We start from the raw sequence: 13,583 nt of genomic DNA, 5'->3' as shown, positions 1-13,583 counted from the left end.
ATGGCCACACAAGGAGCACAGTTTTATGGCACAGAACAGGTCCCATAGGAAAATATGATGGTTTTGTCACTAGTCTGGGGACTTCTACTGTCAGGAAAGCAGTTTTAGGTATGGCCCCAAAAGGCCATAGTGTATCTGAGGAATACTACTGGCAAATAAATAGGGCCAAGCAAACCAAAGACAGAAGTGACCCCTCTTTATTCACAGACACCTGACAAAGATCTGCCTTCATGTTTTGATCAGTGAATCAGTGACATAAGGAAAAGTTGCAGTCCCAGCATTCCCCTTCTGGTGCATGTGTGTGTATGTTTCTGAAACCATTATTTGCAATTTCATTCAACACAAAAACTTGGTATTTAAGTTGCAGGTCCATTAAAGTTTTACTCATAACGGCCCACAATCAGCAAAGACTTAGTTCCCATCTTTCACATCCTGAGGTGCCCCCATCCCAGTTAAATACTTCAGTCACTTCTGACACCACTTCACCTGAAATCAATTCTCATTAATTTCAACAGCCTTTTGATCTGGTTTTATATAAAGAAAATTATTTTTCTCTCACTACCCCAGACAGTTTAGAAAGGCAGGATTTTTTTTTTTTCAAGAACTTTTTAAGATTACAGTTTAACTGAGTTTTATATGATTCTCCCTGTTCCCCAGTCAGATTAGTAAACATAACCTTTTCATTTAGCAGTGAATTTAACCATGTTTGAATGCATGGTTTGAAATACTGGCTCTGACAACCTAAGAAGAGTCTAGGCATTTTTTACAATGAGGCCAAGATTTCATTTGGGGCTTCACATGTGAAGCACTTTGGCTTCCACTGGAGAAAATCAGTATTCAGTATCTTCTAGAAGCAGGACTGATTTTGACAGCCTTGGCAATAACTGATGTTTCACATATTTCAGGGGATCTGGAAGGTAAAGTCAAGTGGTTGGACAATTTTCAGAAGTTCAAGCAGCTGCAAGAGGTCATAATTTGGCCTCAGGTCTGGGATCGTGACAAGAGATTCTTTGTCCCAGAGGTAAGCAGTTTTTTAAAGGTCATTTTTCCTTGAGGAAGGTTTAGCTTCCTATCTATCTTTATAGTGTGGTCTAAAGTTGGCTGGTTGTCTATATTCCAGTTACTGGGGACAGCTCTCCTCTAACAGGAGCAGTTTCAGCCTAAGCACTGCAAATGCTGTAGCTGAACACACAGGCTGTGCAGAGGGCCTTGGATGGCAGCATGGGTTGCTCTCTGCTAGCACCCAAGAGAGAATGATCATACGATCCAGGAGAATTCTCCAGTGTTTGCTTTTAGGGGTAGAATGAAATGGAATAGATGTAAGTATTACTACTTTTTTTATAAGGATATGAAGTAATTATTTGCCTCTTTCACTCCTCAAGCTGAGCCAAATAAATTTCTATTTACATTTAAATAGCATTACAAAAAGTTACACAGTATACCTGGGAGTGTGTGCACCTTTCTGCTGTGGTTACCCCCTTACCCATACAGACAGACTTTAAGCAGCATTATGGTAACATCATCAAGAGGGTCTCACATCAAGGATTATGTCTGCTCATGTGCAGAGTTGCAAAAAACATTAAACTCACTCCAGAAAAGAAAAACCCAGCTTAACATTTCAAAAGCATAAACACATTTAAGCAATAGCACTGCTGAAGAAACGCAGCCACACTCAGTTATTAGCTGTGTGATGTATTTAGCCAGAGATAAGATCACATGTATGCTCTGTTTAACTGCTAGTTGCCTGCCTCTCTCTCTCTCTCTTTTCTTTTGGTCCAGTGTTTGAAGCAAAGCTTAAGAGAAAACAGCAGTGAAAACATTTTTTCTTCAGCGAACAGACATCTCCTTCATGAAGGGAGGTTAACACTAGCAGGTAATGTCCCTAAATGTCCTGGTATCAGCAGGTAGCTTAAGAGAACCATATTTTGTTATGGCAGGTCCAGAATGAATCTCTGCAACAGTATTTGGGCAGGTGCAGGAAAGAAAAAGCAAATGTAAAGCTTGTCAGAGACTGAAAAACAGCCAAACCACCAAAAGGATGAGTAATCTGCATGACTGTTTATTGTCACATCTGGATATTCAGTCTTCCAGGTGCTAGAGACATCAGATTGACTCGCCAATGCCTGCCAGTCAAAGGGAGCATTTTACTGTCATGTTCAAGAACGTGGCAATAGGAAAACAAGAAGTTTAGACTGGCCTATACAAGATGCCCCACATGCCTGGGGACTGATGTCAACATGCCTCACTTCTCTGGCACCATATCCGCTATGTGTTTAATTGAAAATTACTGAAAAGTCCAGAGTTTTTTTTCCTATTTTTATTTCATACTTCATCTCTGCTGTTTTGATGGATACCTTGGAACAAGAAGGTATTATCCTGCCAGGTCACTTCCCTTTTATGAACAGAGCACTCACACAACACACCATTAACTCCACAGGTAGCACAGTGGTCCCACATGAGCACATTGATTTCTACAACACTGCTCGCAGCTGTCTATTACCTTGGAAGAGCAGAGACTCCGGTCTGCAGACACACAGGCACCATTTTGTATCAGGGCACAGGCTGCTTGCTGGGAAGTTGCTGCAGAATCTCTACCTGTGCAGGAGAGGAGGATTTCCACCTTGCATAAGCAGGAAGCAGAGCATAGGCAGTTTGGAGAAAACCATCATCTGAAAGGATGCTGGAAGCTGCATGCCGCAGTGGCTGCAGGGCTGTAGCAATGGTTTGACAGAAAGGAGCACAGTCCATGTCTTACATTTCCTTCACTACCTGCTCAGGAGCAGAGATGAAGAGAATAAGCACAACACTTTGTCTCCCACCACCAGTATTACTGTTATAAAGGAAGCAGCAAAAGGGACACGGTTTATTTTTCAGTGGTTTTGTTTTTCTTCCCACATGAGAATTATAGTAGCAGAGGAGAAAGCACATCATCAGGGACATGGGAGCAGAAGAAAAGGTTGCTGATGATGTTCAAGGGGGTGGCACGCTGAGGGGAAAGAAAGCTACTGAGTCCTCTCCTGCCAATGCTTCCCTCTGCACTCACTGCCCCTTGATGAGACATCAACCCCCAACATGGGAGGTAAGGGTGGCCATCAAGCATCCACATTTCTTTCTGCAATACGTAATTAGAAAATTGAGAAGGAGGTATGAGCATAACTCTTACCCACTAAAAGAGCCAGCTGCCTGCAATCTGCAATATAAAAATGTCTGGCACTTGGCCACTTGTCTGAATGAAATATCTTTCAAGACAAAAATGAAATCACAAGTCAAATATAATGCCACACAACAGAAAGCAGCATGTCCTAAAGTCACCGCTCTGAACAGACTCACACAAATTTGGTGTTAAGGTGAACTGTGCTTGTCTGAATGAAACTGAGATCAGCGAGACCACAGTTGCATGGGGTTTTTTATAATTCTGTAATTGAGAATAGGAGCAGCTGAGAAAAGTGGGCTTGTTCAGATGTAATAAGAGATGGCTCAGGGAAAATATTACTGTTGTCTTCAACTGCCTAACGGCTGGTTTAAGGCAGATGGAGCTAAAAGCATCTTGGAGTTACACAGAGAAAAGATGATGACACTGCAGCAGAGAAAATAGGTCATTCCGGAAATGAAATAGGACAGCAAGTTGAGATCAAAAATGGAAATGAAAGAAAGATTCATGCAATGGGATAGAAGGAGCCATAAACAAGGAAGAGGTCAAAGGACCAAACTCTGCAAATCCAGTAGAGTCCAGGTTTCCTAAAAAAAAAAAAAAAGTTGCTTAAAAAATTACTCTTGCTTTTGTTAAATTGTTGCCTATTATTTTTAGAATAATACCTGAGTTTTCAACATGGCTTGGAGATCAGCCTAAAAGACTTCAAAGTATTCTCACAGACATTCATTGTTATCTTCCTCACATCCTCATGAACTCAAAGCTAGGAGGAAAAGATAAACCAACACTATTTTGTGTAGATTTTGAAAGGCTTTTGTGGTGCTATTAACATTTCATTGCTGCAACAGCCTGTGAAGAGGGCAGCATACCAGTATTTAAAAGTACCAGGAAAAGGTGTCACTTCCCTATTTCTTTTATCTCTGCCATTTTCAGAAGGTTCACAGTTAAACGTGTAGGATTTGCTAATTTATAGCATGCTGATTGTTGTATTTTTAGGTATTTCAGGTGATCTGGGTCACTTTTCCTGGCAGGCAAGGAGTTGGTTTTTTCATAATGAGGTACATTATGCTACAAGGTAAAAGTATTAGTAGCCAAAATCATATAGAGACATAATAATTTTTAAGCACTGCATTTGAGAGTGCAGGCTAGGGGATGAATAGACGTGTACTATATGTTGGAAATCATGCTTCTTTGTTAAAAGTATTTTGTAAGATGCAGTGATTCATAGATGTGCCTCATCGTAGAAGCAGCAATGCCTTAAAATAGTCACACTATAAAATTTATTTTCTTGTTTTCCTCCTCAGAAAGCACAAGACTCCTTGACATCTACCTCTTCCTATTCGATGATTTCCTATTAATTACCAAAATTAAACGTAACAAAAAGGTAATAATGGATAGAGATATACAGAGTTGCTGTTTTATGGGTTTTTTTTAGCTTAGCAAATATTTTGAATGCACTTTGGAAGATTGATCTAACAATAAAAATACAAGATGACTAATTGGTACAAAGGACAGGTGATACTTGCTTGTGTTAATAACAAACCATAACACTGATCCAAAACCCTGCTTCTAGGCTCAGTAAGTTACAGGAACACTATGACAGGAAGAATTTACATTACAAGACCTTGATATTTTCCTGCTCTTGTTCTGATTTGCTAGACTCCCAAAGCCCAGAAAAGTTTCAAGAATGCAAAAAGTTTTCTAATGCTCCCCTCATGACTCAGTCCAGGGGAAAAAAAAAAAAAAAAAAAAAAAAAAGGAAGAAAACAGTGAAATACTAACATAGATGAAAGGTTGGCTTTATTCTCAGTTCCAACACAGCCTGTTGTATGTGTCCTCTCTTTGCCTTGATTTTAACTCTAGTTTAAAATAGAGATATAATGACTTTTCTTAAGAAATTTTTATTTATGAAAGATGCTACAGAGTTTGTTCTATAGATTATAGACATCTGTATTTAGCCACCAGAAAAAGGCACTGGGTGACCTGGAACTCCTAAAATTTCAGTGTAAGAGTAGATCTAGCTAGTCAAGTTTATGAAGCTGATGTAAATTAAAGCTAAGTGGACCTGTGCTAAATCTCAAGAAGTTTGTATCTTTTTTTTATCCTTTTTTTTTTTTTTTTAAAGAAGTAGGTGTTCTGTTTTTGTAGGAGATAGAGCCGAGAGATTCTAAACCAGCAACACCATCCCTTAGCAAAGAGGGGGGGATGAAGGGAACAGGAATTCAAGGGACCTGGTGCCTGCAGGCAGGTTTCTTTGAGGGTTGCTACACATACATGTGTTGGTGAACCTTCTGTGAAGGTCTGCAACCCCTGGAGTCACAGCAATTCTGTGTTCTTCATGTACACAAGTGGAGATGGGGAAACACACCTCCAAGGAATGGAGAAAAAGTCCAGCTATTAAAAAACGGAGGGGAAGGGGAAAAAAGAAGTCTTTTTAATACCTTTGATGGTTTTCTGCCTATGGACTGTGTGACCTTTCAGGAAAGCTCCAGGTACCGACGAGTTTTTCTTAGGTACCTCAGGCAAATAAGCTGCCTGAGTACCTTTGATAAGAAAAAGCACATAGTTTAGGGCTTTTCAGTGCCTATACTTCATGAGCAGATGGCAGACAACCACTTAACCAACTTCATTTTCTATTCCCAGAAATACGGGGGCTCAGACACCAGCTTAATCCCAGTCTGTCCTTCCCTCACTCCTGAGCTGCAGTCCTTCATAAGAGAAGGTGGATATTGTACAGTTCTAGACCAGCCCATACCACTAGACAGACTGATACTGAAAAATGTTGACCCCGTCCACGTTACAGGTATGTGCCCACTTGCATTTGAACATCTTCATAAACACCACCTCAACGCGTTGCGTATGTGGCAGCGTAAGGACAAGACACTGTTTGCCCACAAACCACCCTCGGTTGCCTGAAGTGCAAGTGCCAGTGCCTCAGCACTCTTTGGCTTCACAGCTCTGCTCTCACTGCCCAGGCAGGACCTGCCAACACAGATGTTACACTCTACCTCCCCCTGCCTCTGACAGTGACTTTCACATACACACCAGCAACTCTCAGGTATTATCCATTCACCCCAAAGAGATATCAAGACTCCAATCACTTCTTTCTCATGAACCAAGTATTTCCTTGCCCTAAATGTCCTAACATGCTCTGTTGAACTCCAGGTCTCTTTCTTAAGTACATTTTCAGTTCTGTAGTAGTCATGCAGCATTTTTTCAGTTGTCTCACTGTCCGACACTCCAGTGCACAGCTCTCCTGGGTGTCCTCACACATGCACAGCAGCAATTCTCGAGAAGGCTGGAGAGAGGATTTACCTCCTGCTGCTGCCTTTATCTCCCCACCAGCTATTGAGAGGGTTGAAATCACCCACTATACATCAATGCGTCCTTGCTCGGACATCCAAATGCATCGCCAGGGGAAACTGCCCTAATAACATCTGCTGCTGTGTCCTTGGGTGAGGAGGGGAGGAGGACCAACCTCCACAGAGAGTGGCCAGCCTTACCCTACCAAAGCAATGTCCCTGGAGTTACCAAATCAGACCTTGGGTGCAGGAGCAAGTGTGAAAACTTAGGCCTCTTCGTGATCGGAGCTGCTTATACAGGCTTTCACACACCTCAGTCTAACACTGCCCTGATCCCAGGAGCCTCCTATATGAAAGAGAAATAAGAGAAATACAAATCTCCGGGCTCCAGGGCCTGACAGCCATCCTAATCTCAAGACTGGGAAGAAAAGCTCAGGCAGCTAGAGTACTCTGCAGGAAATCAACAGATGTGGAAAATAAACCTAGAGCCCATAAAATTTATTATAACCTTGAAATATATTCACCCAGAGTAATTAACATTCAGCTTCAATACTGATTGATAGGAAATAAAGGTAGGCAGCAGAATGCAAATTACTAAAGATGAGGTAAGGGGACGAACACAAAGAATAACCTTTCTTTAAACATGCTCCAGGCACTTCCTGTCTGCCTAAGGAGTCTCCCTATCAAGCCAGCAGAAATGAAGCAAACGCAGCGTCTGTCTGCCTCTCTCCCACAGGGTGGAGGGGAGGGCAGCTCCACCATCCTGCCTAAGCCTAGCCCAACACCCACAGCCTCTGGGTGCTGGAGAGGGTTGTGCAGCCACCCGTCAGTTTGCACATACAACATTGGCCATATAAGCCATAATGGAGATAGGAATAAGATTTTTGGATATTTTTTTTCCTAGACAACATTCCCTACATCCAGAGATTCTAACCGGGGACCTTCTTATCCATGGGACCCAGGTGCAGCCAGAACAGACAAAGTTACCTGCTGCACCTCAGCCCAGGCTCTGGCCACTGGTTATGGCCCTTCCCCACACTCTGGACCTCACTGCATGACTTCTCTCCCATATATTCCTACTAGCTTTATTTCAGCTGTACCAATGGCAGTCTCCGTTACTTACCTGCAGTCTTACAAAACTTTGGAAGCCCCATCCCAATACAGGACCCCTTGGAGTGGGGTACAATAAAAACAGTGAGAAAAATTACTAAGGAGCCTGCAGTTCAGATTTCCACCATTTTGTGTAAAACAACAAGCAAAACTTCCAGTGTCAATGGAAAAAGTCCCTTTGCAGGGAAGAAAAAAAAAAAAAAGATTAAATATTGTCAGGAATGCATGACCTTGGGGAATGCTGCCAATTTATTTGCAGTCTCAAGGAGACTGTAACTACTGGTAGCAGTAAAAGATTAGTTAGCATGTTCTCAGAAAGGACAGCATGTGACTTCTACTGATCCATCATGTTAATAAAAAATGAAACCCCGATTTTTGATGTAACAAGTACTTTTGCATCCATTAGTTTGCTGAGGATTGATCTCACTTTGGAAAGAAACCTACCTCAATACAAGGACTAGAAAAATATATATATATACTGCAATATCATAGAAATACTCTTTAGGCAGCAGGCAGGAAGCTGACAATCATGCAGGGTAATTCTATCCCGAAGCCTGCTATGTAACAGTGAAGGGACATGAGATATAATGGTGTGCTCATAACACCAGGAAACTACCCTAAAGGCAGAACTATCTGTGAAGGCCAGGACCTTGTACAAGAGAAGTAACTTTAACTGTAATAGTAGGAATCCATCTCTGAAGACTGTAAGCAGCAACATACTTTCTGATTAGAAAAATCACTTTCCTTTTAACATTCTGCTCTGGATTTAATCTTTGTAGTCACTTGTTATTGCTCCACTAATAAAGCTTTACACTAAGTTTGAAGGGGCCAGACCCACCTGTATGTTGCTACATGGAAGACTGGCAATCTTTACAGCCACAGAATTTCTTTTAGAAAACATTACTGAGAGCCTGATGTCGAGCACTGCCCAGAAAATACATTTTTAGGACTGCAAAGTTGTATTTCCCATTGATCACAGACAGACATAAGGTATGAGTTCTGAAACGTGCCACCTCTGCTGCTACAAATTTCCGCTGCTAACTGATTTGCCCCAATAATTTAACCAGTGTTAAATTTATAGAAAAGGAAAGTGGCCTCCATTTTCCTTTTCTATAAAACTAGTATTATAGGACACTTTATCTTCCAGAAATGTTTGAGGTCTGACTGTAGAGCACTTGGAAATGCTTGGACAAGAAGCATTACAGAGCAACAAGAGATTGTACATAGTACAAGTCTTCAGAGGAAACTATATGAAATAAATAAGGTTATCAAAAAGATATATCAACTGTAGTGGACAGGAAAATGCTGCATTGTCTTGGCAGCTGGAGGTCTGCGCTCTCCTCGGGGCTGCGTGGATTCAGGAGCAGGGCTCCACTTAGGGCCACCACTCGCCAGGAGGCAATCCTGCACCTTGCTTGCCACCACTTCGTTTACAGAGTCAACTCCAGATAAAAATAGCAGCACCACGTGAATCCAGTGCACTGTAACAGGTTGCTGTGCCTCCCTCCCTGCTACCACCAGCCCACCCAAGCACGGCCGCCGTCTGCCGCAGGATTTTGGCTACCTGAAAATGCTTTCCCCTCCCCTTCCCCCAAGCTTGCTTGCAGCAGACTTAAGCCAACCCTTCACTCTGGACATGCTATGCTGGTGCGGATTTGTCCCCTTGCAGGGAAACCTGCTACATGATGCTCAAAGTCATCTGCAGGACCCAGGAGATGCTGCTGTCACTGATAAACCTCTCCTGTAGAAGTTTGGGAGGAACCAAAGAGCTGTTGGCAACATGCCCAGCCCAAGACATTGCTGATGGAAGCGAACTGGGGGCACCCTGGGCAGCAGCACCAGCTCATGCACACACCCCAGGGAGAGCCCAAAGCCACCATCAGCCAGAGTGCAGCCACTTCCTTATGTGGCAGCCAGCATATAGACCTGTTGAAATAAAATAAAAATGGGGCCTTTCTCTTTAATTTTTGATATTTGTTTTTCTCTAACATTAGTTATGATTTAGTCCACTTTGAATGGAAACTTGTCTTAATGATCCTCAGCTAGACTCAAAAGCACCTTAGCTGCACAATGATAAAGTAATTACAAATAAAACAAATGCCAGCAGAATTAATTTTTTGAATTCATAGAATGGTTTGGATTGGAAGGGACCTTAAAGATCATCTAGTTCCAACCCCTTGCCATCAGCAGGGACCCCTTCCACTAGACCAGGTTGCTCAAAGCCTCAGCCAACCTGGCCTTGAACACTTCCAGGGAGGGGGCAGCCACAAGTTCCTTGGGCAACCTGTCTGGCCACCCTCACAGGAAGGAATTTCTTCCTAATATCTAATCTAAACCTACCCTCTTTCAGCTTAAAGCCATTACCCTTGTTCTAGCACTACCTGCTATCATAAAATGGCCCCCCCCAAGCTTCTTGTAGGCCCCTTCAGGTATTGGAAGGCCTCTATAAGATCTCCCTGGAGCCTTCTCTTTTCCAGGCTGAACAGCCCCAACTCTCTCAGCCTGTCCTCACAGGAGAGGTGCTCCAGCCCTCGGATCATCCCAGTGGCCTCCTCTGGACTCGTTCTAACTGGTCCATGTCTTTCTTGTGTTGGGGGCTCCAGAACTGGACACAGTATCCCAGGTGGGGCTTTACGAGAGCGGAGTAGAGAGGCAGAATCCCCTCCCTCTACCTGCTGGCCACGCTTCTCTTGATGCAGCCCAGGATACGGTTATTTGCCTTCTGGGCTGTGAGTGCACATTGTCTGCTCGTGTTCAGCTTCTCGTCCACCAGCACAAATAACAAAGCTTCCCACACAGCAATGAACTAACTCTGTCAGGGTGCATTGCCCTATTAAGAATCAGAAGTTATGATTAAATATATCATTTCTTTAATCATAATCAAATGTGGTATAAAATTGGACTGACAGCTGCATGAGGCAATTTATGTTACTTCTTATATTTTTCCACAGTCTTCAGCCTGCGAAATGCTTTCCTAATACAGCATGAAAACAGGTATTGTCAATGCATAGCAGTCTTCTTGCTACAAGCTCAGACAGAGACTGCCAAGGTAAGCAGCACACTTTTTGTTCTTCTCTAATTACACAACTACACTTTCCCTAAAGGAGGATCACAGTCTAAAAGTGGCCATGCTGCGATAATAATATATTACAGTTGTGACATGTGACCAAAAGCAAAAGAAAACAAAATAACACCCCAATGCTCTGGCTCACACATTTGTAACAGAATTTTTGCTGTTGAACATGTACCAATTTTATATCAGGGTTGATAGCAGTTCAAGTATTCTTGTTGAAAAACATTATCATTTCTGTTTGCTAAAAAAAAATAAAAAGCTATTTCTTGTGTGACAGAAATGAAGACGTGTCAGCCCCTCCAGAGAAGTCAACACCAAAACAACCCCCCCCACCCAACTCATATGCAGTAGTACTCAGATCAGAAAACTGTATCATGCTCATCTAGGTTTGACAAACATCTTGCAATTTCAGATTGAACAGATGGTATGATTAATTCTACTGTTACATAAATTTACCCCTCATTTTCACACCACATCACTTTTCTAGTAACAGCACTGTATGTAACATCTGAAGGTGTGGTAGGCACTTCACAGGAGCAGTTTTTTTCTCCTGTAAGTTGAATTTCATTCTCTAATATCTAATGCAGAGAAATTTGACCACCACTAATACTAACTCTTAAAAAGTAAATCACAGTAGATAGATAGACATTTTCAGGAATTTCCTGTTATTGAAATATTACCTTTCCCTTCCAAAGCTGCCTTCACAACAGGTGGCTACCATCCTCTCAATGTCTCCCAAGTCCACTTTATCAAAGGAGAAAACTGAGCAGTGAAAGGTTCTTTTCACTTGGATGTGGTGGCATTACCACATTTTGTTGACCTTGGATGCTCCGAGCCGTAGGAAAAGTAGGCTTTTTGGCACTAGTTGAATTAAATGAACTACCTTATTTCAGCTCCCAAGAAGCCTAATCTCAGCATGATCAACATTTTTTAAAGAAACTGCTAGCCAAGATGAGCTCATGGGTTTAGCTGACATGATTCTGCAAGGCAGAAAGGAAGATGATCTGGGCAAGACTGACACTGGTGAGGACCATCAGACCAGGGCCTCGAGCTAGCTAAGCTATATCAAAATGGAGACAGGAAACTGAATGAAGCTGTGCATGCCATGTTCCCATTGACTCATCCCAAGCAGAGGGTTGTTCCGTTATGAGCTGCCTCTTAGATCTGATTTTTGTGAAGTGCCAGCTCACCCTGCCCATCTGCTTCTCACTGCCACACTGCACTTTACCAACTGCACATGGAGTGCACACAATGCATTGAATGTACGTGCAGTGAATCCCTTGCCCCCCTCCCACCTCTCTCTCAGAGAACCAATACTCAGCAGACACGTGAAAAAAGAAACCTGAAATACGCTGCTGCTTCTCACCCCAACCATACCACTGCCCTGCCCTCTGTTCTCTTCCCCCCATCCCCTGTTCTCCTGCCTGAGCCTTGAAAAGCTCAACAGTTCAAACCCCCTTGTGTAACCACCACCACTACACTGCACATCAGACACTCCTCCACCAGCAGCTCCAGAGGAGCCAGAGCCATTGCCTCATGCTGAAGCTGGGCTCTCTGCTCTGCCAGGCACATATAGCTTGTGCATGCAGACACTGCTCATGTCCGCTGCTGGGACTCTCTAGACCCACAGTTCAGGCAATAGTTCTCTCCAGCTTTCTACTTTTTGAAGCAATACATTTAACTTGCTCAGGGTGTAAACACGCGCAAGAAACAACCAGATGGGTCAATAACAAAATTGAAGCATCCCAGCTCAGCAAGAAGAACAAGTTGCCCCTTCTGAGGCGTTTCTACCCTTTGCATCAAAGCTCAGTGTCTCTACATGCATTACAGCAGGGAGATCCGCCCCTGATCAGGCAAAATAAAAATCCTGGGGTGGGAGAACAGCTAGACCTTAAGCTTGTATTGCTGCCAACTAATTTGTAATATCTAATCACAGCAATTCAGAGATAACTCTGCTTCTGCAACCCAGACCATCTGGACTAGCACAGAGAGGAGGAAGTTATGTATTTTAAAATCCATCTCTCCAGCCATTACCCCCTGCCCTCATACCTGGATGACAGCGGGTATAGAGCTGAATGCTGTCAGCATGATGCTAGAACCTGAAATTCATGTGGCAGCACAAGACAGATCTTGGACAGGGACAGAACTTGTGAGGCTGATAGCACTGAGGCTGTCTCAATCAAAGGAAGAGGGACCCCAAATGGCAGGGACAGCATAAAATTAGTAAATATTGCACAAAATCAGGTGAAATAGCCTGCAGCAAACCTCACCACTTCAAGGAAACAGAACATTAAAATCCTACTTTCCAGTCAAAAAATAAACCTTCACTGGAAATCCCTGGCCGCAGACAGACTCCAGCCATGTGTAGTGGCCTGAGTAACTAGCAGAGTCTTGGTTCTGGTATAATTCATGTTCACTTCAGGAATTATGAGCATGGGCTTGAAGAAAGACTAAATAAAACTAAAAGCTCTGGGTGTTTATGTATCTGAATTACTGGAACTTCTTTAGATTGTCTTGGTTTACAAATTATTTTTTCTTGTTACAGAAAACATGGATGTCACAGATAGAAACAGCAATCTTCAATTACACCACACAACATAAAACCAAGAAAAGCACTGCTTTCTGCTTCCCAGCTGAATCCTCTGAAATTTAGTAATATCAGCAAAGCACCAACAGAGCCAGTGGAAGACTACTGTGGTGATAGCACAGTTATTTCTTCCAGCATGCCTTAAGTTTCTGAAGCTAACAGGATTCTGACTTGACTAGACAGAAGTGAAGAGTTTTGACCATGGGATGTAGGAATAAACTGGAGGCAGAAAATGAGCCACACAACAAATGCATTGCTCTTAGATGCTCCTTTGCTTCAGCTAGGGGAAGGCTCCTGCCATCCAGGGAAGCTTCAATACAGCTTGTCATTTCCTAGAAAGTGGAACAGGGGGAAAAAAAC

The 13,583-nt window shown here is 42.8% G+C and overlaps 1 protein-coding gene across 1 annotated transcript in view; it reads left to right on the top strand.

The window, feature by feature from the left end:
- LOC104523686 (pleckstrin homology domain-containing family G member 7) overlaps positions 1 to 13,289 on the top strand; it is a 33,998-nt gene extending 20,709 nt beyond the window's left edge. Inside the window, exons 8-13 of the mRNA XM_010166353.1 lie at positions 906 to 1,021; positions 1,780 to 1,873; positions 4,456 to 4,535; positions 5,795 to 5,954; positions 10,515 to 10,612; positions 13,182 to 13,289. Coding sequence (XP_010164655.1) covers positions 906 to 1,021; positions 1,780 to 1,873; positions 4,456 to 4,535; positions 5,795 to 5,954; positions 10,515 to 10,612; positions 13,182 to 13,289 — 656 coding nt within the window. The remainder of the gene's footprint in view (positions 1 to 905; positions 1,022 to 1,779; positions 1,874 to 4,455; positions 4,536 to 5,794; positions 5,955 to 10,514; positions 10,613 to 13,181) is intronic.
- The last annotated feature ends 294 nt before the right edge of the window (positions 13,290 to 13,583 follow it).

The sequence above is a fragment of the Antrostomus carolinensis genome, unplaced genomic scaffold (assembly GCF_000700745.2).
Source record: "Antrostomus carolinensis isolate BGI_N321 unplaced genomic scaffold, ASM70074v2 scaffold13804, whole genome shotgun sequence".
Classification (NCBI taxonomy): Eukaryota; Metazoa; Chordata; class Aves; order Caprimulgiformes; family Caprimulgidae; genus Antrostomus; species Antrostomus carolinensis.
Note: the sequence above shows the minus strand (reverse complement) of the source record. Positions and strands in the feature narration are given on the sequence as shown.